This window comes from Sciurus carolinensis, chromosome 11 (genome assembly GCF_902686445.1).
Source record: "Sciurus carolinensis chromosome 11, mSciCar1.2, whole genome shotgun sequence".
NCBI classification, from domain to species: domain Eukaryota; kingdom Metazoa; phylum Chordata; class Mammalia; order Rodentia; family Sciuridae; genus Sciurus; species Sciurus carolinensis.
The window spans coordinates 13,780,333-13,805,915 of NC_062223.1; the positions used below are offsets into that span (position 1 = coordinate 13,780,333).

The window sequence follows — 25,583 nt, forward strand, 5'->3', positions numbered from 1 at the left end:
TCCTCTAAGTTGTTCTTGTCAGGTATTTGGGTCACAGTGATGCTAAGATGACTAATACAAGAAGCAGGATGATTATCGTAGCCAATCAGATTCATTCGCTCTAGAATTTAAAATAAAACTTTAGAGGAAAGGGTTTTGACACAAAAAAGAAAGAACTCAAGTGGAGGGAGGGTAAGACCTGGGGTGATGCTGTGCTGGGTGCTACCACCACCCCTGGATCCCACTTTGCAGAAGCTGGTTTGAGTTGGGTTTCTGCCACTAGCAATGATGGTCTCAATCAACATCTAACTAGGTTTTGAATTTTAGGTAGCATGGTGCCCTTGGGCTAAAAAGCTCACGGGCAGCTGCTGAAAAGCAAAAGGAATGGCATTCGCCTGCAGGCTTGGCTGGTACAAGCCGCAAGAGAAGACAGCGCTTTAGCATCAGGGACTGCGACGCCGCCATGGGTCTTGTCAATGACGAAGAAGTGAGGATGCGTGTAAGGCCCGCTGTGGCTTCTGAAGCACTAACCACACAAGTGCTGGAAAACAGGTCAATTTGGGGGAAACGACCCAGAGCTGTTTCCAGGAGCCCGCCAGTCATTTGTCAGGGGATACTTGGATCCATGGCCATTCCAGTCCTGGAGCCAAGCTATGGAAATGAGTGCGGAGGGTCTGGGGACCCCGCAGATTGAGCCTAACCCTTCTAGGGCCTTCCCCAGGTGCTGGGATGCCACTGGGTCCTCCTCGGGGGCTCCTCCTGGGCAGCTCTGAGCAGCCTTCCCAAACCGGAGCTCTTCCGCCGGAGCAGCTGCGGGAGTCCGCGCAGGCGCACTATCCAGGGTCCGTGGGCGGGGCCAGCGAGGGGCGGGGCCGGAGGCCGGCGGGGCGGGGCTAGGCAGCGGCGCGCGTTCTCGGCCCGGTGGGCGTCCCGCTAGTGCGGTGAGGTGGCTGCGACCGGGTGGGGGACGGTCTCGTGGCAACTCAGAGGCCGCCGAGCGGGGCGCCCCCGTGTCCCGGAAGGCAGCGCGGCCTGCCCCGGCGCCCGGAGCGGGCGGGGAGTCACATCCGGCGGGGCGGGCCTCGCGGATCCCGGAAGTGTGGGCGCGGCTGCTTTTCCCCGCGGCGGCGGCGGCTGGGCAGGTGAGCGGGGCTGGGGAGGGTCCGGGTCCGCGGGCGGCGGGCGGAGTCGCGGGCGAGGAGGGGGCGGCGCCGGCCGGCCCCCGGTGGCCCCCGCGCGCCTCCCCCTGGCCGAGGCCGGCGATTGGGCGCGAGGGGCGCGTGACTCTCGCCGGCCGGCGCCGCGGCCCCGCGCCCCGGGAGGGAGGAGAGGCGCCGGCGCCACCGCCCTCCACCTGCTGTGCCCCTGTGCAGCCCCTCGCCCCACGTCGGAGCGTCCAGCGGTCACAGCTGTGGTGTCCTCAGAGCCAGTTTGCCCGTGGCACCGATGGGGAAACTGAGGCCCGAGAGTCGGGTCCTACTCTGGCCTGTGACATCCTGGCCAGGGCCCTTTCCCCAGGGCAGTGAGAGGACGGATCGTTCAGCCTTGGTTCTGTTCTTGACCTTTAGTCAGGATCCCTCAATTGGGCTACCCAGCCGGGCGTGTGTATTCCCAGTGCGTGCCTGCTTCCTCTGCCTCCCCCCACCACCCGCGGGGTGCTTTCCTGCTTTGTGGGGGGAAGGAGTTCTCTGCGGCTGTGTTGAGTTACTGGCAGAGTTGACCACACCTCAGGGTCGCAGCCACACCATGCCATGCACACTGGGAATGCCTCTCTTGAGCCCAGGGAACTTCACCCACTGTTTCTTGGCCTCAGCAATATCCCAGCTCTTCAGTTGCTGCCCCAGGCCCTTTTCACTCCCTTCATTGGCTCCTCCCCTCCTATCCTGGAGTCCCATTTCCCACTGGTGCACCCAAAATGAGGCCATTTCACCCCGTTCTGTGAATGTCGACCCTGCAGCTGGAGGTGGTGGTGAGAGGGACTTGGGAGGGAAAGTCTCTTTTTTGACTGTTGTCCAGAGTTGCATCCCTGTGGAGACCTGATCTCTGGGTTTCTGGGTGAGACTAAGAACTGCTGGGGTAAAATGCTGGATGCTACCCGAGTTTGTGTTCTTGACAGTGGTCCTGCCCAGACAAGCCTTTTCCTAGATTATCTTGGAACTCTGGCTCGGTGCCACTTGTAATGTCCATTAAGGAGGAAATTTTCATTAAAGATGTCTTCATCTGGGCAGCTTATGGAAGGCTGCTAGTTGCTGGGCACTACTGTAGGGGCATTTTGAATGTACTGGATTCTGAGAACACATCCAAATCCGCGGTGATCCCACTTTGCAGATGAAGTAAGTGAGTCAGGTAACTTGGCTGGTGTCAGCCAGTAAGTGGCTGAGCTGGAATTTTTAAACTTTGAGTCTCATTTCAAAGTGAATGTGCCTTTTATTCTGTGATGTTGTCTCTTAGATTACTCAGTTTCCCATATTTGTTTGACCTTAAAAATCATCTCTGATGTTTGTAAAGACAGAACAAAATGAAAAACAAAACAGAGCCTTGCATCTGGAAATTCTTGTGATAGTATTTGGAAGGGGTCCCAGGAACCTCTTTTTAACATGTGCATGATGTGATTGAGAGTTTGTAGATTTGGTGGGCCACTGATATCTTGGAAGTGGATTATTATTAAGGATTCTTGCTTTCTTTTTGCTTATTGTTTTGAAGTGTGCTGTTAAAAGGGGCATTAGGATAAATAGCCATATTAATCATTTCTGGACAGTGTTGGCTAGCAGGAGTAGGGTTTTTCCAGACTGACATAATCGGGTCATTGAAGACCTCCTTTTAATACAGTTGGACCTCCGTTGTGGGAATTCTGTTGGCAGCTTCCTTTCAGGATCTGGAAGTTTCCGAAGGTTCTTGTTTGTTTCCAGATGGTTGCCCCATGATGGAAAGATTTCTGTAATGGCAACAGTTTCTTAGCTTTGGCTGGCTGGAGAGGCCTGCTTGCTAGCAGGTGCTACCTCCATTCTTTCTTCTTTTTGATTTCACTAGTTGGGTGAAGAACTGAGCAAATAGCAAACAGGTTTGTCTTGATTCAACTGAGGCTGACAAGTCAAGCCCCTGGGGCTTGGGATAGACCGGAGAGGAGGGGAGGGACCATCACCAGGAACACCAGATAACTCCAGTGAGGTAGGCCTAGCTAATTTATCTATACCTGCTCAGTCAGGTTACAAGTAGTCAGAGGAGTGACACCAGCATTGTAGAATTACTTTATTCTCTCATCGAATACATGTTGACTTCTAAGTTAATTTCTTTGTAAATAGAAGACATACTTTGTATAGTTTGATTTGCTTTAACTGTGCTGAGACTTGTGAAGCCCAGGATATGGTCTGTCTTGATAAGTGTTCTGTGAGCCCTTGAGAAAAATGTGTGTTCTGTTGTCTCTGGGTGGAGTGTCCTGTGGATTTCAGTTAAGTCACATTGGTTGATAGTGTGGCCCAAGACTTCTGTGCCCTCCTGACTTTGGCTGCTGTTCTCTTAGTTCTCGGGAGAGGGGCATGACAACTTCTGATGGGGGCTGTGTTCTTGTCCATTTGTCCATGTGTTTTGAGTTTCTAAAAGTGCATGTCTGTTTGTATTATATTTCCTTGATGAATGGACCTTATTATGAAATGACTCTTTTAATCCCTGGAAATATTCTTGCTCTGAAATTTGCAGCACCAAGTATTAATTTAGCTAACTCAGTGTTTAAGAATTAGCAATAGTAGAGCTCCAGAATACATAAAGAACCCCCGCAGCTCAACAACAGCAATCAGATAACCCAGTTAAAAAATGGGCAGAGGGCTTGAATAGATATTTCTCCAAAGAGAAGAAATAGTAGCCAAAAGCACATGAAATGCAAATTAAAACCACAGTGAGATACCACTTCACACCTATTAGGATGATTATTATTTTAAGAAAATAGGGAAAAAAACTGTTAGTGAGGGTGTGGAAAAAGTGAAATGAAAGCCTTGTGCATTTTGGGTATGAATGTAAAATGCTGCAGCCAGTGTAGAAAACAGTATGTTAATTCCTCAAAAATTAAGCAGAATTACCATAGGACCCAGCAGTCCCACTTCTGGGTGTATACCTAAAAGAAGCGGAAGCAGGAACGTGAACAGGAATCTGTTCACCCACATTCTCAGCAGCACCATGTACAGCAGACAGAGGTGCAAGTGACCCAGCGAACACTGACGGATGAATGGGTAAACCTTAGGCTAGGTGCTAGTGCTAGGTACCTTAGACTGCTGCTCAGTCGCCAGGGGCAGGAAATTTGATACACACTACACGTGGATGAGCCTGGAAGACATTAGGCTGAATGAAACGTGCTTTCAGAAAGAACAAATGTCTGATGCTTAGCCGAGGTGTCTAGAGTAGTCAGATGCGTGGAAGCACAGAGTGGGTGATGTCGCTAGGGTTGGGTCGGGGGAGTTAGCGTCTAGTGGGCGTGGAGTTCAGTTTGGGGTAATGAAAAAGTTCTGGAGATGGACAGTTGTGATGGTTGTGCCACCAAGAAAATGTACTTAATGTCAAAGAATTGTACACTTAAAATGTAGATTGAAAGTGCCTGAAGTGATCAGTCTTATATGTATATGATCACAATTTAAAAACAGATTAAAAATTATGGTACATATTTGTAAATCCTTTGACTTTTAAACTGTTCATGCTTTATATTTGAAGTAGGTTTCTTATGGTCAGCATATAGATGGATGTTACTTTTTAAAAAAAATTCAGTTTTACAATTTGCCTTTTTATTTTAGTTTTTAAATTTACAATGTTTACAATTTGCCTTTTAATTGACATGTTCAGCATTTAATGAGATTACTGATGTTTGAGTTTAAGTCTCCTGTTTTGCTATTTGTTTGCAATCTGTTCCATGTTTGTTCCCTTTTCCTTTTTCTTCCTTAATTTTTTGGCATTGAACAATTTTTTTACTTCCATTTTCCTTTGTTGACTTATGAGCTATAACACTTTTTAAAAAGTGACGACTTTAAGATAGGTAGTAAGTCTTCAGGTAAGCTTAGAGCCCTTCACATGTAGTGTCAGAACTTTGCAGTGGCTCAGTGCCTCCCTGCTAGCCTTAGAATTTTTATCTTTTAAATAAATGTTATTGTCACGTTTTACTTCTATGTATGTTATAAATCTCCCAATACATTGTCATTATCTTTTGTTTTAAACAGTCATTTAGCCTTTAAGGAGCTTAGAAAGAAACGTCTTTGTATTTGTTCACTCGGGTGCTGTTTCTGGGGCTCTCTGTTCCTCTGTGTACATCAGGGTTTCCCACCTGTTCCGTGTTCCTTCTGACTGAGGGTTTCCTCTAACGTTTCCTGCAGTGCTCTTTTGTTAGCGATGAATTCTTTCAGCTTTCAGATGTTGAAGGAAGTCTTTATTTTGGCTTTGCTTTGAAAGATATTTTCCCTGAGTGTAGAATTCCAGGTCGACTGTTTTTCTTTCAGTACCTTAAAGATGCTGTTCTAGTATCTTTTTGCGTTGTTTCATGAGTTTTCTGCTGCCATTCTTATTTTTGCTCTTTTCTTTGTGATATTTCTTTCCCCTTCTAGATGATATCTTATCATGGGCTTAAGCAATTTAGTAATGTCTTTTGGTGTAGCTTTCTTGATGTTTCTTATGTTGGGATTAGTTGAATTCTTTGGATCTCTTGTGTTTATAGTTTTCATGAGATTTGGAAATTTTTCAGCCAGTAATTCTTTGAATATTTTCCCATTCTTCATTCTCCTCTCTTTTGGGAACTTCAGCTATTTGTTGTAAGAGTGCCTGAAGTTGTTTCACAGCTCTCTGATAATTTTTCTCTCCAGTCTCTTTTTCTCCTTGTGATTTATTTTGGATAGTTTCTATTGTTATATCTTCAAAGTACTGATCTTTTTTCCTGCAGTGTCGAATCTGCTGGTGTTCCCATCCAGTGTGCTTTTAAGTCACAGACAATGGAGTTTTCAATTCCGGAAGATTGGTTAATTTTTCTTTTAGGTTCTTGAACATTTGGAATATGGTTATAGTAACTATCTTAAAGTCCTTACCTTGCTAATTCTATTACCTGTGTAAGTTTTGGGTTTGTTTTCATTGATCATTTTCTTCATTATCGTCATATTTTCTTGTTTGTATGCTGGTAATTTTTGATTAGATGTCAGATGTGAATTTTACCTTTTTGGGTGCTAAATTTTTTTACTTACATAACTATACTTGGGAGACTTAAGTTACTTGGAGACAGTTCGATTCTTTAGAGACTGTTCTTAAGCTTTGATAGCTGAGATCAGAGCAGCCTCTGGACCTGGGCTCATTTCCCCCACTGCTGAGGCAGTACTTTCTTAGTACTCTCCCAATGTCCTGTGTTCCACTGTAGCTGGTGGGGACACTTTCACATCTTAATTTGAGGCCCGTGGATTAGTTCCTGTAACCTGATCTCTACTGAAAGATGCTTAGCCAAGAACTGGAGGGGGACCCTCTGCAGTTTCTGGACTTACTTCACTGTAGTGCTGTCCCCCGACTCTCTACCTTGTGAACGCTGGCTGCCTTGGCCCTCCTGGACTCCTGAGTCCTTCCCAACTTCACATGCCATGCCTGGAAACTCTAGGCAGTAAGCTGGGGTGACTCTGGGGCTCACCTGGTCTGTTTCCCTCTCTCAGGATCACTCTTCTGGGCTTTCTGATGTCGAGTGTTTGGAAACTAGTGTTTTGTTTATTTTTTATTTATTTATTTATTTTTTAGTTGTTCTAGGTGTCCTTGTTCCTTCGTGTTGGCCCAAAGCAAAAGTCCCCTGCGCATTGAGCACTCGTTGGGTGCTCGTGTGTAGTCAGCCTTGACTCTAGGTGCTGGGTTGCAGAAACGAAGGCGGCACGGGCGGGGCCCCCGGGAGCTCACGTTCTTGCTGGGGAAACGTGCTGGTTGCCAGATCGTAAATCCTACCTGGTACCAACAGAGAACCTTGGGAGGGCATGAATTCTTTGGGAGGGGCAAGGAAGCTCCACAGAAGTGCTGGCACTTGGGGCTAAGCAGGGTATTCATGATGATGAAGGCGGAAGGAAGAGCGTTCCAGCAGAGGAATGGTGGGGGTGGTTGCGAAGGCGAGGCGGGGTGCCGTGAACTCCCTGAGGGGTAGGACCCCTGTCTTCCTCCAGTGACAGGCGCTTGCTTTCTGTCCCAGGAGTAGAAGGTAGGATAGGAGAAGTTGGGGTGGGGTGAGCAGTCCAGGGGTGGCTGAGGGAGGGCTACCTGGAAAGGGAAGTTCAGGGTCAGCTGACACTTGCCTGCCAAGCCCAGGACACAAGATTTTAAACACCAGAGCACTGGGGAGCCTGAAAGGTTTGAGGCAGGGTCCGGGACGTGTGGAAGAGGGTTGAGTCTCCCAGCAGGCAGGCAGCTGCTAGAAAGGCGGGTGTGGGTGGACATCCTGCAGGTGAGTCCAGAGCTTAGTGTAGCTGCCTCCGCCACCTATAGCCTGGGGAGTAGATATGAGGAGGCTCTGGCCCATGGCCTCTTTTTCTGTGGCCGTTCGGTTACCCTCTGCAGCCTGTTTGCCTGTTTGTAAATCTGCTGGACCCAGGCGTGGGCTCTGCAGCCACCCGCCTCCTGTAGCCCAGGGTGGCCACACACACACTAGTGGGAGCAGTGTTCCGTCATCTCGCACCTCGTGGGGACACACCTTGCATGACCCTGCAGACTCCTGGATGTGTCTTTGCTTGGCCTCATCTGGATCCTTCCTTAAGGGACGATGGAATTTGCTTGCTCAGCTTGCTCTGTGCAGAGTAGAAGGGGACTGGGGAGGGTGACAGCCGAAGGTTGAAATCCTCTCCTGGCCATCTGAGCGGGCGGGACACAGGAGAAACAAATGGAAGTTGATGTGGAGATTTAGGATGCTTTTCTTTCAAGTCAGAGCCACGGACCAAAGAAGAGATCTCACCAAATGGCTGGGTTTTAGTCAGGGAGTTTCCAGAACAGGCCGCTTATTAAATCCCTTGTTTCTTGACTGTTGCATTGGTCGAAGCTGATGACTGTTCTCTGATTACATCCAGCCACAGGAGTCATGTCACTCTGTTGACGGATGCTGTCTCTGGAGGAGCCATCTTCGCTTCCCTCAGAGTCCACGTGGAGTGCTGAGTTGCAGAGGTAAGAGTGAGTGGAGCCCATGAGCTCAGCCATGGTGGGAAGGCCACAGTCATCGGTCGAACCGAGCCTGAGAGCAGGGTGCTGGACCTTCCAGGTGCTGACCCGCTTTACCCTGGAGGAGAGACTGAGGCTGGCATGGTAGATTCCCCCAACGCTTCCCAGCCAGCAGATGATCCAGAGTGCAGGGTTGTCCGCCTTCCAGACGCTGAGCTCTTCGCCACTGGGTCTGCCCCTTGGAGTGGGGGTCTGGAGGAGGCAGTGGGCCCTGTGAGCCCACTGAGGAATGGGGTGTTGGCCTGGGTGCTGGTAAAGGAGCCCAGTTACCGAGCTAGCACTGGTTGAGGACAGCGTTGTATTGGGTTCTGAACTCAGTCTGACGAGTCCTACTCTTGGGGAGACTAGTGGCAGCTGTCAGTGATAACATTTATAAAGTTCGTCCCCCAGAGCAGACCCTGTCTCATGGACTTGGTCAGCGTTGTGTGGTGCGACGAGCCTGGGCCCATGCCGGACACCCTGGGTTGAACTTCGGCTTCAGCACTGCCTCCTGGTGAGCAGGGGGACTTCTCTTCAGCACCTTTTCCTCCTCCCTGAAAGCAGCCCTCCCGCGGCGTAGCTGTGAGGGTGACGTGCTTTGCGTGTCCAGCACCTATGGGCACCTGGCGAGCACTCTGGGAATCTTGTCTTTGGGCACTGCCATTGGTCCATGTGGCCAGGAGGGAGATGGAGAGGATGGCGGTAAAGCCTGATGCACCCCTCCCTTCTGCCGCAGAACCCCTCACTCTGCCCTGCTGAAAGGGAGCAGAGAAGGGGACTTGGGCCAGGGTGGTGATTGTCAGGATCAACAGAGTTGAGGGCTTCGGGCAGTGGTTTTCAGACACTTAGCTGCTTGGGGAGGAGGCAGGAGGAGCCTTCGAGCCTTAGGAAGGCAGAGGGAGCAGGAAGCAGCATTTTTAAGATTGACCCAGAGGTGTGTGGCAGGAGGTCGTAAGGAGGAGACGCTGGATACAGGCCATTCGGTGCCTGCAGCAGTGATGGGTGTGCTTAGAGGCTCCTGAAGCCTGACCAGGTAAAGCCGTGGAGAGTCAAGGGAGGTGTGTGGTCTGAACTGGCCCCCTGAGGGGCTGAGGTTGCTGGTGGCAGTGGTGGTTGGGAGGGGAGTAGGGTTTTGGGGAGCGAAAACTGGAGTTGGAGTGTCAGGATGGCAGTCTCCCTGCTGGAGTCTCCCACTGCAGCCCAGAGGCTCAGCGGGTTTGGGAGGAGTTTTTGGAGCGGTGGGCGGGGTCATGCAGGAAAAGCAAAATGCCCGGATCCTTGCTGGGGCGGGGCACCCTGAGCAGCTGGTGGTTCAGCTCAGAGAGTGGAGGAGCCCTTTTCCCACCACTCCCAGGGCCCCAGCACCGGCACAGCAAATGGGCTCATTGCTCCTGCAACTTCTCACCTGGGGGCCCTGGTCTGGAGATTTTCAGTGGTGGAGCTGCTACTGAGGAGCAGTAGGTCGTTACCTAAATATTTGGGCAAAGGTGACCATTTCCTTCTTGAAGCCTTACCCTGAGAGAGTGTACATTGCCCCGTAGATGGACCTCTGTGCTTACATTTGCAGGTTTTTGTTCTGTTGATTGAGCGCCTGTTCAGAAAGCCACACCCTGCGCTCTCTCTGGATCGGGTTGTTCAGAGTCCTTTGGTGCGTACCTAGCTGGCTGCCTGGCGAGGTCAGCCTGTGGCGTTTTATAGCAATACCATGTGAGGTGTGCGAATCAGCGCAGCCTAGGACCAGCTCAGCCAGCCTGCTGCCGGGTGGTCTTCCAGCACCTTTAAAGAGAGTGTGGTTCTCATTAATGCCTTACGATTTTGTGATGTTGGTAGGTTAGCCCCGTTTTACAGAATGAGAAAGGCTGAATAATTTGCCCAAGGTTACACAGCTAGTAAAAAGATCAGGCTGGGATTTAAATCTAGAAATATTTGGCTCTAATGCTCACACTCTTCTGCCCCACTTCATGCTGACTTAACTAGTTAGTGCTGAGGGGTGGGGCGGGACCTCCAGCTCCCAGCTCCAGCCATTGCTTAGAAGGAACAAAACCCCAAAACATCTCTCTTTCTGTGGCTTATGCTCCAGTTTTTTTCTTTTAATCTTTTTTTTTTTTTTTTTTTTTGATACTGAGTATGAACCCAGGGGCACTTTATCACTGAGTTACATCCCCAGCCTTTTTACTTTTTTAATTTTGGGACAGGTTCTTACTAAATTGCATAGGCAATTTAGTTGCTGAGTTGCTGAGGGTAGCCTTGAACTTGTTATCCTCCTGCCTCAGCCTCCTGAGTCACTGGGATAACAGACATATGCCACTGTGCCTGGCACACGCCAGCTTTTGAAATCGTGGGGAAGACAGTCAGTGATGTTTTGGTTGAGGTGAGAAGAGCGGATGGTTTGATTTCTTTTTATTACCTCCTCAGGAGTCTGATACTTGGGTATGTGGCTAGAATCATTCTGGGAAAAGAAAACTAGATAAGGTCAGCAAATATTTCCTCTTTAAGTGGCAGGATTAGGAAGGTTTCCAAGGCAATAGCAGGTGTTTTTGACGTGAGGGGTCAGATGGGGCCAGTTTCCTTCAACACGTGCAGATTGAACTTCGCAGGTTTCTATGGTAACAACTTCTGCCAGTATTGTAGGTGGATGTGGGAAATTTATAAGAAGCAGAGGGACTTTACAGCTCTGCTCGCAGTGTGAACTCAGGCTTTCTGGCAAGTTCAGTTGGTTGGCAACGTGAGGAGAGGGATCAGAGCTGCAGCCTCCCGGCCCCACTGCAGGGCCTTTCGAGGATTCAGTAGTAGCTGTCGCTTTGCCTGACTCAGTGGTGCACCCCGGGGGCCTTGTTGCCCCTAATCACCAGGTTACCCCAAGAGGTGGAATGAGTGGCATTTATTAAGTGCTTGGGAATTTGCAAAGCCCTTTCATGGGGCTCACTAACCTGAACCACCCAACAACCCAAGGGAGGATTATCATTTTCAAGGTAAGAAACCTTTGGTTGAGGGACTTGGTCAAGGCCGCACAGTTAAAGAGCACAAACCCCGCTTGGCTGTGGGAAGTCAGTGCTTGTCTTTGCATCTTTGCAGGGAGAGCTGGCATTAACTGGTTGGGCAGAGGCAAGGAGCGAGGGGTCCCGAAAGCTTCTCAGACTGGCATGTCCTTACTCTGATCTTCGTGTTCTCATGGCCTAGGAATCCCTGCCTTTTGTTTTTGGCTAGCCTTTGTCTTTTTCAACTTGTTCTTGGAACGCGTCTGACCAGGTGAAACCTTGTTCTTGAGCTGAACAGTCAGGCAGAGTTCTTCCCTGAAAAAGAACCATCAGTAACGTTGCTTTTTTGTTGTTTTTCCTGTGAAACCCAGATCTGGAGGCTGTTTCCAGTTCTCGCCCTGGCCTGCTCCCCACAGAGGTTCTGCAGCTGCCTCTGCTCAGGCGTGGCCAGAAATGGCACCTCCTTTAGTCTCAGTCCACAGACTTTCATCTGCCTTGGGGCCTCGCCATCTTCCGCTAGATCCCATTACTCTTGTTCAAGGCACTTGGAGCAATTTAGGCAAGACACTAAGTAATGATAGCGGCGTGTGGTGGCCCCCACCTGTCATCCCAGCAACTCAGGAAGCCAGAGGATCCCAAGTTCAAGGCCATCCTGGGCAGCTTGGTGAGACCCTGTCTGGATATAAAATAAAAAAAGGCTGGGGATGTGGCTCAGTGGTAGAGCATGCGAGCCCCCGGGTTCAATCCCCAGCACACCCCCCCACCCCCCCGCCAAAAGAAACCTCTACAGTAATGAAAGAAGTCGAAAGCTGAACTCAGAGCAGCAGGGGCTAGACGCCAGAGGTCCCCTCAGGTGGCTGGGCCAGCCTGGAAATGCTGTCTCCTTGCTCTGAGGGTGCCACTCTGGCTTTACGACCTATGACCCCACCCTCACCCCTCTTCAGGGTTTGTGGCCAAAGGAGGGTCTCCAGGATGCTGTGACCTGTGTTTGTCTGCACTCACCTCTGCCCACGGCTCCCACCCACTTCTCTGTGAAGTCATCTCTGCCCATGTGGCTGGCAGAGGGTGTGGTTTGATTTCAGGTTAGGAACCATCGTGTGTGGGTTCTGGTGGCCTACCCGGAGTTTACATATATCACCTCGGAGTTGTCTCCTGGAATTGGCAGTGGGTGACGTGCCTCAGGAGCTGGCAGGCCCGGCAGAGCTGCCTGCCCTCTTACCCGCAGGAGGGAGCTGGAGCCCGCTGGGTCCGGGCGCGTGCCAGGGCCGCACTCCCTGGGTGCTTAGCCTGACTGGCTGGCCAGGGCTTTGTAGGTGGCTGGGGTTGTGACAGCTCATGGAAGTGAAAACTGCAGAGGAGACAACACTTAATTGAAAGAACAGGAAAAAGAGAGCCTTTCTCCTCCTCAGGGGCCGTCAGCCCTGCAGTGGGGACTCATTTTCTCTTCTGGTGCAGTGATCATGGACGAGAGCTCGTGCGTGGCTTTCTCCCTGGCCTAGGTGTGTGAGGGCAGCCACTTGAGCACCTCCAGCTGAAGGCGGGGACCTCGGGGCCAGGGTACCCAGCTTGCCCATGGCGGCTTGTGGTCTCTGGATCTTGTACATAAACTCAGTCCTCATCACATCCTGCGACGGGCAGGGCGGGGACAAAGGAAAATACCAGAAGAGGGAAGGGAGTGGGACCTCTGGTGTCTGACCCCGGAGGTTCATAGGACCTTACCAATACCCTTCCTGCTTCTTTCTGAGCCTCGGTTCATCTCTGAAGTGGGGGTAGTTAAGCCTCGTCATGCTCACTTTACTTACTAGGGTGATTATATGACCTCATGGGAGGGTTTGCTAAGGGCTTTGATAGCAGAAGAAATGGGCCATGTGACCAGCAGGGTTTGTTTACCCATTTTATAGGTGAGGAAAACTGAGTCCCTGAAGAGGACGTTTGGCCTCCAGCTCTCTGGCAGAGTTGTTTGGAAATCCTGAGCACACTTCATTCTGTGCTCAGGAAGATGAGGATGTGTGCCCTCAGGTCAGCAGTGCCCTCTGAACCAGGGGAGAAGCCTGTGGGCAGAGGCGGCCCTTCCGTGTGGGCCAGGGTTTCCTGGCCCCTGGAAGCCCGAGTGCAGCAGGTGGCGTCTTCGCATGTGCCTCCCTGTGGTGTCGGCCACAGCTTGGGCCCTCTTCTCAGGAGCTGTAGGTCAGCGTTTGCTCTGTGATCCTGGCAACGCGGCGGCCCACTTGGACACCGCCTCACTTGGCGATGCTCCCTGACATAGGTCTGCTGATTTAGAGCCTAAGTCCAGTGTGACAGGCAGCTTGGAACCGGCTCCGTGCTCACGCAGGGCCAGCCACAGGTGCTGAAGGAGGTGCGTTGGGGTTCTGGACAGAGCCTCACCCGGTAGGAACAGCCCGGCTCACGTCTCACCTGCCTCTGCTGTGGCCCCGTTGACAGACCCCCTGTCCCTGGTGCTTGCCTTTCCATGTCAGCTGGGACCGCTGCAGAGTGTTGAGGAAGGGGAAACAAAGACAGTAGATGCCAAGCCAGCTTGACCCCCGTGACTCTGTTAAAATTAAAACTGTTGAAGTTGAATGGTGCCCTGGAGATTCTGAAGTTCTGCATCTGAAGGAGGACTGAGGACTTTGGCTTTAAACTCGTATTCCAGGTGATTCTGATGCACCTCCCAAGAAACCTGACTCGTTCAGGCCCTGCCACTTGCATGCTGCGTGGCCCTTGCTTCACCTCCAGCCTTCCTCTTTCGGTGTTGGGTAACGTCCACGCCCACTGTTCAAGAGGGTTGTCACGCTGCTCAGATACCCACATGGTATTCCCTGTGTTCTAGGCCCTGCTCTGTCAGATGGAGAAACTGAGGCACAGAGGTCAGATAACCCAGCTAATGAGTGACAGGATTCCAGCCCAGGGAGTTGGGGTGCAGAGACTGTTCTCCTAACCTCTAGGAGGCCAGTGACTCTCAAAAGGACCCCTGAACGTCTCCAAGACCCTTCCTGGTTATGTATGAGGTCAGAGCAATTTTCCTAACAGTTCTGAGACCTGGGCCTTCACCGTCTTCCACGTGTACACGGTGTGTTTTCAGAGCAGGTGATTCTGGTGGCTGAGGTATTCTTGTGTTTTAAACCTTTCCCACTTGTGATTTCGAATACAGCACATCCTAAAACTGTGATCCACACGGGAACTCTTTGGGGACCTTAGTAATATTGGGAGTGAGGAGGGTTCTGAGACAAAAAATTTGCCGTGTGTTCTTTGAGACTCTGTTGCCTTAAAGTCCAGCATGTGGCAACTCCAGGATAAGTGGTTGGGAACGCCAGGGACTGTCCCAGGGAGCCTAGGCTCAGCTCAGGGCTCTCGAAATGCGTGGGAACCTCCAGTGGTGAGAGCGGGTCCTGACCTGTGGGCTGGCGCTGTAAGGAACACGAGGTGGCAGCCATCCTCAGCCCGCAGTGCGGCTGCGCTTGGCCCTGACTGCGGGAGTGAGCAGATGCTGTTTGGTGGCAGGCCTCTCCTGGGTGGGGCTGGTCTGCACGTGCTGCTGTGGCCCAGCAGGTTCTCCGGAGGCCTTGGTCACCGCACGTCAGTCTGTGGTGTTGAAATCTTGCACTGGTGTTCTAAGCCAGGCCTGCGCTGGCCCAGGCTTGGCCTGTGTGGTCTCCTTGAATCTGTGAGGGAGGTGCTGTTGCTTGGCCCAGTTGACAGATGAAGAGCTGAGGCGCAGGGAGGTTCCGGTTGGGTGAGGCCACGGCTGGCAGTGCAGGTCCTCGACTCGCTCTCGCTCTGTGTCACAGGTCTCTGTCTTCAGCACGTCATTGCTTGTGGCAGGCCCGCGGGCTGGTGACACAGCAGCAGCATGCCTCCCAGGCTCTGTTCCATGCCACGGTCTTCTCAGGCCCGCGTTCTCCCCTCCAGCGTCTGGAGCACGGGCTTGGCGCAGGAAGGTGAGGTGTAGACAGTCCAGGCTTGAATTTTGTTCTGCCGTTGCTGGCCACAGCCAACCTAACCTTCCTGATGCATCGTCCGTGTGTGGGACAGTTGATGCCACCTTGTGTTACAGTGCCAGGAGGACTTGTGCTGTGGGTGCTCAGAAGCCAGTGGCTTCCACTGTGCCAGGACTTGCTGGAAGCTGTTCTCTTTCTGAAAGACTGGCCCTGGACCAGCTTCTTTGTGACTGCAGGAGGGACAGTGGGTCGCTGGGCCCTGGCCGGCCTCCTGAAGGGGAGGCTGCAGGTGGCCACCTGCAGGATGATGGGCTGGCCCTCCTGGCTTAGAGGTTGGAACTATGTTCAGTCCTCACTGAATGACAAATAACGGTGACGCCTTTTTTGGATTGCTCATTAGTAGGGTGAGCACGTAATTTGTTGTTTAAATCAGGACATTTTTGTGCATGAAAGGCATCACCATTAATAGCCTCTCTAGAACCAAGGGCGTAAACCAGGACTTTCCTGGCAAAAGGGAGTCTCCCCTTTCACCTTCCTGACAGCCCTAGGAGATACCTTTCCCTCCTTGGAGAAGGTTACTTCTGTCAGTCACCCTGGTTCTGTTCCCAAACACCTTGACTGAGTCATCGGTGTGGCTTCTGAGCTGACTGCCAACAGAGGGGATGGCGAGAACCCTGGACCCTTGATTTCTGTGGTGTTGGAATCTTTTGAAAACTAGCAACCTTGGTCATGAGAAGAACCAAAATTAAAGCTATAAAATGCATGTCTACAAAAGATAAAAAGCATGAAGTAGCCAGGCACCATGGCATCCACCATGATCAAAGTCACTTGGGAGGCTGCACTGGAGGATGACCTGGCAAGTTTGAGGCCAGCCTACGCAGCTTAGTGTGACCCTGTCTCAGAGTAAAATGTCAGGGCTGGGGATGGAGCTCAGTGGTGGTGCTTGTTGGTGTGCGAGATTCTGGGTTCAGTCCCAGCACAAAAAAAGGCATGAAAGTGCCAACAGAAAGGAAGGGGGTGCTGGTTTGTGATTCCTCTCCTCGGTCCCTGGGATTCCCTTCTGGGCTGACTGTGACCCATCTGTCACGCAGATGATGGGTGACCCTCTGGGCAGTGACAGGGAGACCACTGACCCCAGTTCTCAGTCAGCGGGTGTCCTGTCCTGGTCAGTTGATTTCTTTTCCTCCTGACTGCCTGAGAGGCCAATTAGGTGATTTCTTTTTTCTGCTCTGATGAGGCCACACATGACAGTTCGTTTTGGTGACACGCGGAGAGGGCTGCAGTTGCAGAGGATTCTTGGGGAAGCCTGAGGTCATTGGTGCTCTAAATAGAACAAGCGGTGACACAGTAGCACCTGTGATGTGGAAGCAGCAGAGCTCCGCATGTGGAGTTGGTATATTTCTGGTTCAGACAGAAATAGACACCCACCAGAGGGCAGGGTGGCCTCGGCGCTGGCAGGCGGCCCTCTGCCGAATTTAGTCTCCATTCCTGCTGCCTGAGCTCTCCTTCCTTCCCGTCGCTCCTTAGGGAGCTTCCTCTAGTGCCTGAGGGACTGTGGGCCTTCCCGTGCCCTTGCTCATGGTCTGGGTGGAAAGGGTGCACCTCGTTCTCCTGGGAATGTCTCCCTGGCACTCCTGCCCCTCCTGAGTTCCCCCGTGAGGTGGTGTCATGCGAGGAGAGCTCCGTCTGGTTGTGACATACGTGTGGGCTCGGGTCTGCCTTTCTGCCTTCCTGCCGCCCCTTCCTCACTTGGGTGTCGCTCTGTATTTGCAGGGAAGGATGGAGAGCCTGAAAGATAAGACCCTGCAGGAGCTGGAGGAGATGCAGAATGACCCGGAGGCGATTGACCGGCTGGCCCTGGAGTCCCCCGAGGTAGAGGGAGGCTGTCGCAAGGCCCGAGGAAGACCACAAGCTCTTCTTAAGGATTTGCGCTCACTGGGAGTTTTAGCCAAATTCATCTCCCTTTTCTGTGGAGTCCACCCTGGTTTGGGCCAGCCAGAGCATCCCTTGAGGTTTCATGCCAGTCCTTGGGTCATCTGGGAGCCTAGCGAATGGTTGCGAGTCCAGGGCCCCATGTGGACTTGGACCCCTGGGACCTCCCAGGGACCCAGAAGCCCCAGGCGTCTGTAGGTCCCCACAACCCCACGGTGTGGTTCGGTGCCTGCCTTTTCCCCAAAGTGGACCCTGTGTCTTCAGTGGCTCAAACTGCTAGGCTCCCTTCGTGACTGGGTGCAGCTCATGCCATTGGATCCGTCCCCGTCGTCCTGGACCTCGTTGCCTTAGCTCCTAGTCACAGAGTCCTCATGGGAGTAAGCACAATTGGACACTTAGTGAAGGACTCCCCGCCCTCCCTGCCATCTCCTGTGATCCATGCCTTCCCTCAGGCGGGAGAGGCCAGGTGACTGGACGCTTAGTGAAGGACTCCCCGCCCTCCCTGCCATCTCCTGTGATCCATGCCTTCCCTCAGGCAGGAGAGGCCAGGTGACTGATGGTGGCTACCCCGCTGGAAACCAGCACGGTGGCCCCTGGACGGGCTGCAGCCTGCCTGCTGCTCCAGGGGCTTCTGTCTCCTGGCCCCAGCGTGAGGGAGCTCCAGGCTCACCTGAGTAACGTTTGGAGCATATGCTTACGTTCACTGACGAACTGGTGTGGCGTCTCTTCTGTGGATTCCAGTGTATTAAAGGAAAATAGAAATGAAGCCACCCCATCCAGACCCCCCTGCTTGTCCCTCCCCAGAGCTCCTGTCCTCGCTGTGCTCTCTGTCACCCTGCTCCTCCACCCAGGGAGGCATCTCGCTGCATCGGAGGTGACTGGGGATTAGGTCTCCTGGTTCAGAACTTTCTGAGTATTACGTAGACACTCAAAACGTTTTGGATTTCTTAGCTTTTCAGATTTGGATTTTTGGATTAGGGATGCTCAGTGCGTGTTAAGCACCAAGTATTCCATGAATCTGTCATGCGCACAGTGTTGTGGGAACTCCAAGGCCTGCTCCCACAGAGCATGGAGCTTGGCAGAAGCAAACCTTTACGTAATTATCGTTAGTTGACTTCCAAACTGAGCAGGCTGGTAGAATCTATGATGAAGCGTAGACCCATGGAAAATATAAGCAGAAACAACCTCTTGGGCAAAAGGCAACTTGAATTTTGTGGTGTGCAGCTGTGCCTGACCAATCAATTTGAAGGCTCTGAGGGAAGAAAATTATTCATTATGGACGGGGCAGAAACAAAATAGGGCAGGCCGCTCAGACTTCCAGAGAACCTTTGGTGAGCTCTGCTGCCCCGGTCCATGAAGCGGGATTGAGTAACTGCGGTGGTGAGAAGGGCGAGGAGCCCACTTGGTTTGGGTTGTGGACGTGGCTTGAGGAGGGAGTTGGCAGGGGTGTGTTTTCTGTGCAGAAGAGAGTGAACTGAGCGACCAACGCAGGCCGAGGGATTTGCTCTGAGCAAGGTGTGGGACGCACGTCGACAGATGAACAGCAGAGGCTTCATAGTGACCCAAGGGAGGAAATTGAGGAGATTGTGGGGAAGGAGCAGAAGTAGGTAGGATAAGTTTTAGAGGAAAACGATGCAGTATGGATTTATAGGGGAAGGCCCGGGGTCGGCGGTGCCGGCATGCCAGAGGGGCCCTGTGGGGCGTGTCGGAGAGGAGGCCTCAGGGCCCCGCTCTGAGTCAGCCACATAAGTAAAAGTACTCCTCCCTGGCCTACGAAGAGACCGAACCTCCCCAGTGCCTGCCGGTCAGTGTGCTCTCCCGGTGGCCGAGGAGGGTGTTGGTGGCAGCAAGCCCACAGCCCAGGGATGGGGCCGTGTGCCACGGTGCCGCGGCTTGGGCTCTGGCTGGGCACGTGCTGGGCGTGCTGTCTGAGTCATGGCTGCCTCCTCTTGGAGGGGCGCTGTGGCTTTTCTCCAGCAGCCTGCAGCCTGCCTCATGGTGTAGGGCTTGGGACCTTGAGCCGGGGTGGCAGGTGGGAAGACCTCCCTTGGAGCCCTCATGCAGGCCTCGGCTTCTTGTGGCTGGTGCAGGATGAGCCAGTCTGGCCTGGTTTCCCCGTGCTGGCGCTGCAGGGGAAGCTGCGTGGCTTAGGGTCCCAGTCTTCCCTGTGGCAGCTGGTCCTGCTGAGCTGTGCCCGACCCCTGTGGTGGCTGCTGAGTCCTCTCTTGTGTGCCACATGCTGCTGTTGGTGTGTGGTCCCCACCATCTTGGGGTGGTGGGTCTGACTCACCAAACCTCTCAGCAAATGGGTAGGGCTCCTCGCAAGGACAGCAGGAAGGGTTCCGTGGCCTGCACCTCATCAGCTGGCAGCTGCAAACCCCGGCTGAGGGGCACAGTGCTGCCTGGCTTGGGGAAGTGTTTTCATCAGAGGGCATTCAGGGGCACATCCAGATGGCTCGTCTGTACAGCTGCGCAGGACACGTGTGGCCTGGGAGGCAGCGGCAAGTCTCCCATCCCCTCAGAACAGCCTGACTTGCAGGCCTTGTGGAACGTCCAGCTTGTGGTCTGACCTGGGCCACCTTGGTCCTTCTTCGTAGTCCTCTTGACTCAGGCTTGGGGATAAGTAGTTGGGACTTTGATCCTGCCCCTCCTGTGAAGCCTCTGGCTTTCTCCTACAGGTTGCTCCCTGAAGTCTGCAGCCATGGTGGGCTTGCAGTCAATCAGGAGGCCTTGGCAGACTGTTAACTTAAATACCAGTTTCTCGTGTGTGTCCCCCTCCTGGGCTGCCAGATCACAGATAAAGCGAGGCACCCAGGCCAGAGTGCCTGGTACAGGGTCTGAACCCAGGCTTGTCTGCCTGTGCTTAAGGGCTGGGCATCATCCCAGTTTCCCCAAGGTGAGTAATGAATCCAGAAGCCCCTGGCCCAGGCACAGTTGTTCTTACTGCTTGTTTTCATACTTTTCCAGGTCCAGGACCTGCAGCTGGAACGAGAGATGGCACTAGCCACCAACCGGAGCCTGGCTGAGCGGAACCTGGAATTCCAGGGACCCCTAGAAATCAGCCGCTCAAACCTCTCGGACAAATACCAGGAGCTGCGGAAGCTTGTAGAACGGTGCCAGGAACAGAAGGCAAAGCTGGGTAGGGACGGCTGGTCCTGGGAGAGTGTTCTGGTGTCCCTCTTAATGCAGGGACTCCATTCACGGTCGGGTTGGAGAGGGCACCTGGAATGGTGGGGAAGACTAGATTCATTACCCTCCCCAGGACAGGAGAGGGCCAGCAGCCTCTGCGCCCCTGAGCTAAGCACTCCGCATACAGTGGTGTGTAAGGGTAGAGGTACTGTTGTTGTTCTCATTATTTAGATGAGAAAAATTAGGCTCAGAGCTGTGCCTGAGGTTACCCAGCTAGAAATAGGCGGTGTTGGGATTGGAATCCAGGGAGATGCATTCCTTGCCACTGCCAGCCAGCAGTGTGGGCAGGTTAGGGAGTGTGCCCCTGTGAGGTGAAGCGGCCTCCAGATCTAGTCCCTTCCTTTCCGGGACTGGTGTTGGTGAGCTGCTTGGCTGAGGCCTTGACTGGGCTCTCCTGCCCTGCTCTATTCAGGAACGGGATCGTCTGAGGGAACTGGACCAAAAGGGTCCAGCAGACCCACCCCAAGAGACTGCATAGACTCTGGGTGGTGGCTGGGCCCTGTGTGTGCAGAGGGCGTCCTGAGCGCCTGTCCCAGGTCTCTGCCCTCAGCATGGAATCAGGCAGCACTGTTGAGATGCCAACCTTTCCTGCCCTTCCTTCCAGAGAAGTTCTCCTCAGCACTGCAGCCAGGGACCTTGTTGGACCTTCTGCAGATCGAAGGCATGAAGATTGAGGAGGAGTCCGAGGTGAGGTGGAGAGTTGGCACTCCTCTTCCTTGGACAGGGTGGGCCCGAGGAGGTGGGCCCTGGTGATGAACACTCCTGTCTGCAGAGCAGGAAACAGGGGCGCCTAGTAGATAGCAAAGACGGGGTCCTAGTGGAGGCCCTTTGGCTACAAATACAGTGGTGCCCCTTACTCATGGGGGGCCCTTTCTAAGACTCCCAGCAGATGCCTGGAACTGGCTAGTACTGAACTCTTCTGTATACACTATTATGCTTTTTTCCTATATCTGCATATCTAATATATAAATTAGGCACAGGAATAGGTTAGCAGTAACTAATAATGAAATAGAACAATCATAACAATATTCTGTAATGAAAGTTATTTAAAGTTCATCAATTGTTTATTTCTAGAATTTTCCATTTAATATTTTTGGAGCAGGATTGACCTTGGGTAACTGAAACTGCAGATAGTGAGGACTGCTGTGTCAGGGACCTGGTCTTGCTGGCCGAACCTGAAATGGACAGCTGACAGAGGCCCCTGGGCAGCTCACAGACTGAGTGGGAGGGTGGTGCACCTGAGTCTTGGGGGTCAGAGACCTGGTCCCTCTCCCGCTTCCCTTTTGCTGCTGCCTCTGGGCGTCCATTTCGTCTCTGGGCGGGCTTCCCTTGCTGGGTGGAAGAGCTTCCGGTCCTCCTAGCCCACGGGCTCGCTTGCACAAGTGACTGAGTAGCTCCCGTTCATCCACTGCTCAGCACTCGTGCAGTGGCCACTGTGCTGTGGGCTAGCACATGGGGCAGGGCACTGGGGTGACTGTGACAGACACAGTTCTTGCCCTTAAGGAGCTGACATGCTCATGAGGGAGACAGAACAGTGATGTAAGAGGGGTCAGAAGAGGGGACACTTCAAAGAGAAACTCCAGGGTGGAGTTGGGGAAGACTGGGGGAGCCTGGCGTGCGCTCATGACAGGCCATGCAGAGTTCTGACCCCGGGCAAGCCGGAAGCCTTGTGTCACTTGACTTTATGTCTTCCAGGCCATGGCTGAGAAGTTCCTGGAGGGCGAGGTGCCCTTGGAAAAGTTTCTGGAGGACTTCTCCTCCATGAGGATGCTGTCCCATCTGCGCCGTGTCCGTGTGGAGAAGCTCCAAGATGTGGTGAGGAGGCCCCGAGCTTCCCAGGAGCTGGCTGGAGATGCCCCTCCACCCCGCCCGCCACCCCTGCCCCTGCGACCAGGCCCTCAGGCCACACCCCCTGTGGCCGAAGACCAGCCGCCTCCACAGCCGTCCGTCACCCCTCCCTACCCTTTGCCCTACAGCCCGTCCCCGGCCCTGCCCGTGGGCCCCACTGCCCAGGGAGCCCTGCAGCCGGCCCCCTTCCCCGTGGTGGCCCAGCCCTCCATCTCATACCCTGGGCCTCCGGGACCCAGGGCTGCTGCGGGCTACTCCTGGTCCCCGCAGAGGAGCGTTCCACCTCGGCCAGGCTACCCTATAGCCCCGACAAGCACCCCTGGCCCTGGGTACCCCTTAGCAGGCAGGGCCCCCAGTCCTGGTTATCCTCAGCAGGCCCCCTACCTCCCAGCAGGAAGGAAACCTCCCTACCCGACACAGCCTCCACTCCCAGGCTTCCCAGGACAGCCCCAGCCCTCAGTGCCCCCTCAGCCCCCGTATCCCCCGGGGCCCACTCCTCCCTATGGGTTTTCCCCACCTCCGGGCCCAGCCTGGCCCGGGTACTAGCCGTGGTTTGGCTCCGTGGCCCTTCTCTCCTCCGCCTACAGCAAGCCTTTGGCCTGCCCGTCACTGAGATTTGAGCTTAGTGGTTGGTGCTCCCTGTGGGCCTCCTCAGCACAAGGAGGTCTCGGAGGCACCTGGCTGGCATGCAGGACCCCACAAGGCACTGAGAGTGTGTGACAGAAGCTTACAGAACTCGCTGGCCTTCTGGCCAGAGGCCCTCCTGGGAGCTACTCTGTCGGTAACTGGCTGTAGGCTGTAGGTCCCCTAGGCCAGCAGGAGCCCGGGTGACGCTGTGTCATGCATTTGTGCACATCTCCTCGCGTCTGCTTCCCCAGACTGAACCCAGCGCAGCTGTCTCAGTGACAAGGTGGCCTGGGGTCCCAACCGTGCCCACACCCTGCCTCTCCCCTGCGATTGGGCATATTTGACAGAGTCCCAAGCCAAGGATGCAGCTTTGTGTCTGAACATTCAAGAATGTTCTGCCCCACATACCATGGCTAGGGGTGGTTTGGAGGGAAGCACAGATTTAGGGGAAAAACAGTAATTTTAAGTCCCATATAAGCCATAATTTAACTCCCATAGGCTGAGGCAGAAGCTCCCCGTGCTGGTCTGAGCACCAGCAGCGCCAGCACAGCGAGTGTGACGTGGGTTGGGATGTCCCTCTGGCTGGAGGGAGTGGAGCAGCTGTAGCCCGGGAGATTGTGGTCACATTGGGGCTCAGCTAGAGTCGGGGCCCTCCCAGCCACCCTTCCCTCAGGGCCCCCCACTCTGGCTGGCTTTTCTGAGGCCCACCCATCCATCCATTCTTTAGTGCCTTGAATCTCATTCGCAAGCTGCCCCTTCGCCCTTCATCTCCCCATGTATTCCCCCTGTCCCCCATTTCCCTGTAGACGGTCGTCATAGACACCCTAACAGTAACCTCCCAAATGGTGCTTTCCAAAACACCATCACTACACCGGGTCAGTTTCTCTGCACCTCTCTCGTCTTCAGAATGTAAAGGGCAGGGATTGTGACTGTCACATGCAGCCCTAGCACCCTGTGGGCTTTTAAGCATGTACAGAGTAAATGACGACACTAGGCCAAAGCGGGTGACGAAGGAAGCATTGACCTGTTTGTCCCAGATGTGAACCAGGTCTCGGCAGAGCCTGGAGCTGCTACGGGTTAGGAAGTTGTATGTGCCTTGAGACATCCACTCCCTGAGTCCCCAGCCTCCGGTGGACCTGGGGTGCTGGGGGCCGAGGAGGAAACCTCACCTTCTGGTGCCTGCCCCCTCCCCGGCCTGCGTGCCACCTGTGGGTGTGTGTGATGCTAGATTAGCAGTTCCTCACCAACTGTGCTTGCTTCTTGTAAGTTATTTATGAAGAGGAATCACTAATGGAGTTTGTCTGAGTGCTTCTGAATTGGATGAATGATCGCCTGTGTGTTCGTGTAATTCATTGCCATAATAAACTTCGATGGGTTACGTGTAGTGTTGTGGCTCTGGTGGGCTGGCTTCGGGGTCCTGGTTTCTTCTGCAGCCTTCAGAAGCACGCTGTCCTGAAGCCTTCTGCCTTCTGACCACACGGCACCTTCTGTCTGGATGTCATCCCTTGAGCTGCTGCCCTGCCCAGCCCTTCACCCCCTGGGCCTGGCTTTTCCAGCATTTCCTTTTCCTCTCCTGTTCTTCCCTTCTCCTTGGAGGGGCCTGCACCTGTGCCTTGTCCTGGAGAGCAGTGGCATGCAAGGCCAGAGGCTCCCACTAGGGGGCGCCCGGGCCCCAGCCCAGCTTGGTCCATGCACATTCCTGCCTCCTGCTGGGCTAGCAGGAGCGTCTGCTGGTCAGCCTGGCTATGGCCCATCCAGTTTCTAAGGTGGGATTGCAGGGCCTGCTCAGAGGGACAGGGGACACTCAACTGGCTGGTCTACTAAAGATAAGCTGGCCCTCTTCCCAGCATGTCCCTGAGTGCCGCTGCCAAGCTGGTTTTCAGAGGCCAGGGAGGATGTCTCGTTTTCTTCAGGACCAGAAGTTTTGAGGGAGTTGGGAGACCAGGTTTTGACGGTCCCTTAAGTCAGCCCTCCTGCCTTGCATTCCCACAAGGTGACGAGGGCAGACCTGTGGAGGGTGCTGGGGTGCTGAGTGGCCAACCCCCGTCCTTGGTAGGACTGCACAGCATTGTGCTCGCACGTGCATTTTCTCCTTGTGTCCTCTCAGTGGCCCTTTTAACCCCACTTTTAAACAGGAAGGAGACTGTAAGGCAGGTGGGGCGGTGGCCAGGTTGTCCAGCCTGGGGGCAGAGGTGAAAGTGGGCCAAGCCTGTTGGATCCCAGAGGCTGCAGGACTCTGCCATGCCTTTGTGGTGCCAGAGTCATCTCCAGGACAGCCGAGGATCCCTGGCTCCAGTCCAGTGTCCTGTCCTGGCTACACACTGGCCTCACCTTGCTACTGTCCAGGGCTAAGGACACAGGACCTCAGGGAGAGCCGAGGATGACCTGCCTGCAGGAAAAAGCTGCAGACTGCATTGCGGCCCACAAGCAGGTCACCTGCCTCAGTCGTGCCAGAGCAGCGGGGACACGAGGGCCGACTTTCTAAGGAAGGATGGGCGAGCTGCACCCCGCTGCCCTCCGTGCTCCTTCCTGGGACCACACACACCTGGGACAGTCACAGGCGTTTCTCAGGCAGTCACCAGACCTCGGGAGGCCTCTTGCTGCATAGGGGACAGACCCTCCTTGTCCAGCCTGGAAGGGATTCCTAGCCCAGTGGGGATATTGGGTGAGGCCCTTTGAGACAGCCTTCCTGCCGTCATGGCAGGTCCCTCTTGAACCCCAGACCCCTGAATGCCGATGGCTTGGAAGCAAGGCTTGTGGCTCAGTGGTTAAGGAGCGTTCCTTCTGGACTGTCTTCCTCAACATGAGGCAAAGATGGCAGAACCCTGAGCTACACACGGATGCTTCCAAGGGTCGTCCAGCAACATTAGGATAGAGCGCCCTCTTAGGTGGGTACGTGGGTGACCCTGCTTCTGTATTC

General features: G+C 53.7%; 1 protein-coding gene across 2 annotated transcripts; it reads left to right on the top strand.

The window, feature by feature from the left end:
- Positions 1-873: 873 nt before the first annotated feature.
- On the top strand, positions 874-24,038 carry Vps37c (VPS37C subunit of ESCRT-I). 2 transcript variants are annotated; one of them, XM_047519134.1, is made up of 6 exons: positions 874-1,121; positions 8,025-8,118; positions 16,841-16,939; positions 19,967-20,138; positions 20,793-20,875; positions 21,884-24,038. In XM_047519134.1, the coding sequence occupies exons 3-6, from the start codon at positions 16,847-16,849 to the stop codon at positions 22,580-22,582; spliced, it is 1,047 nt and encodes a 348-aa protein (XP_047375090.1). In that variant the 5' UTR covers positions 874-1,121; positions 8,025-8,118; positions 16,841-16,846; the 3' UTR covers positions 22,583-24,038. The 2 variants fall into 2 exon arrangements, with proteins under 2 accessions (XP_047375090.1, XP_047375091.1); XM_047519135.1 differs by lacking the exons at positions 874-1,121; positions 8,025-8,118 and adding an exon at positions 16,703-16,727.
- The last annotated feature ends 1,545 nt before the right edge of the window (positions 24,039-25,583 follow it).

Excerpts from the sequence above, each read along its gene's own strand:
- Vps37c (XM_047519134.1), top strand. The coding sequence starts at position 16,847 with ATGGAGAGCCTGAAAGATAAGACCCTGCAGGAGCTGGAGGAGATGCAG. Across the intron at positions 16,940-19,966 it reads TGGCCCTGGAGTCCCCCGAG|GTCCAGGACCTGCAGCTGGA; the intron begins GTAGAGGGAGGC and ends ATACTTTTCCAG. Across the intron at positions 20,139-20,792 it reads GGAACAGAAGGCAAAGCTGG|AGAAGTTCTCCTCAGCACTG; the intron begins GTAGGGACGGCT and ends CCTTCCTTCCAG.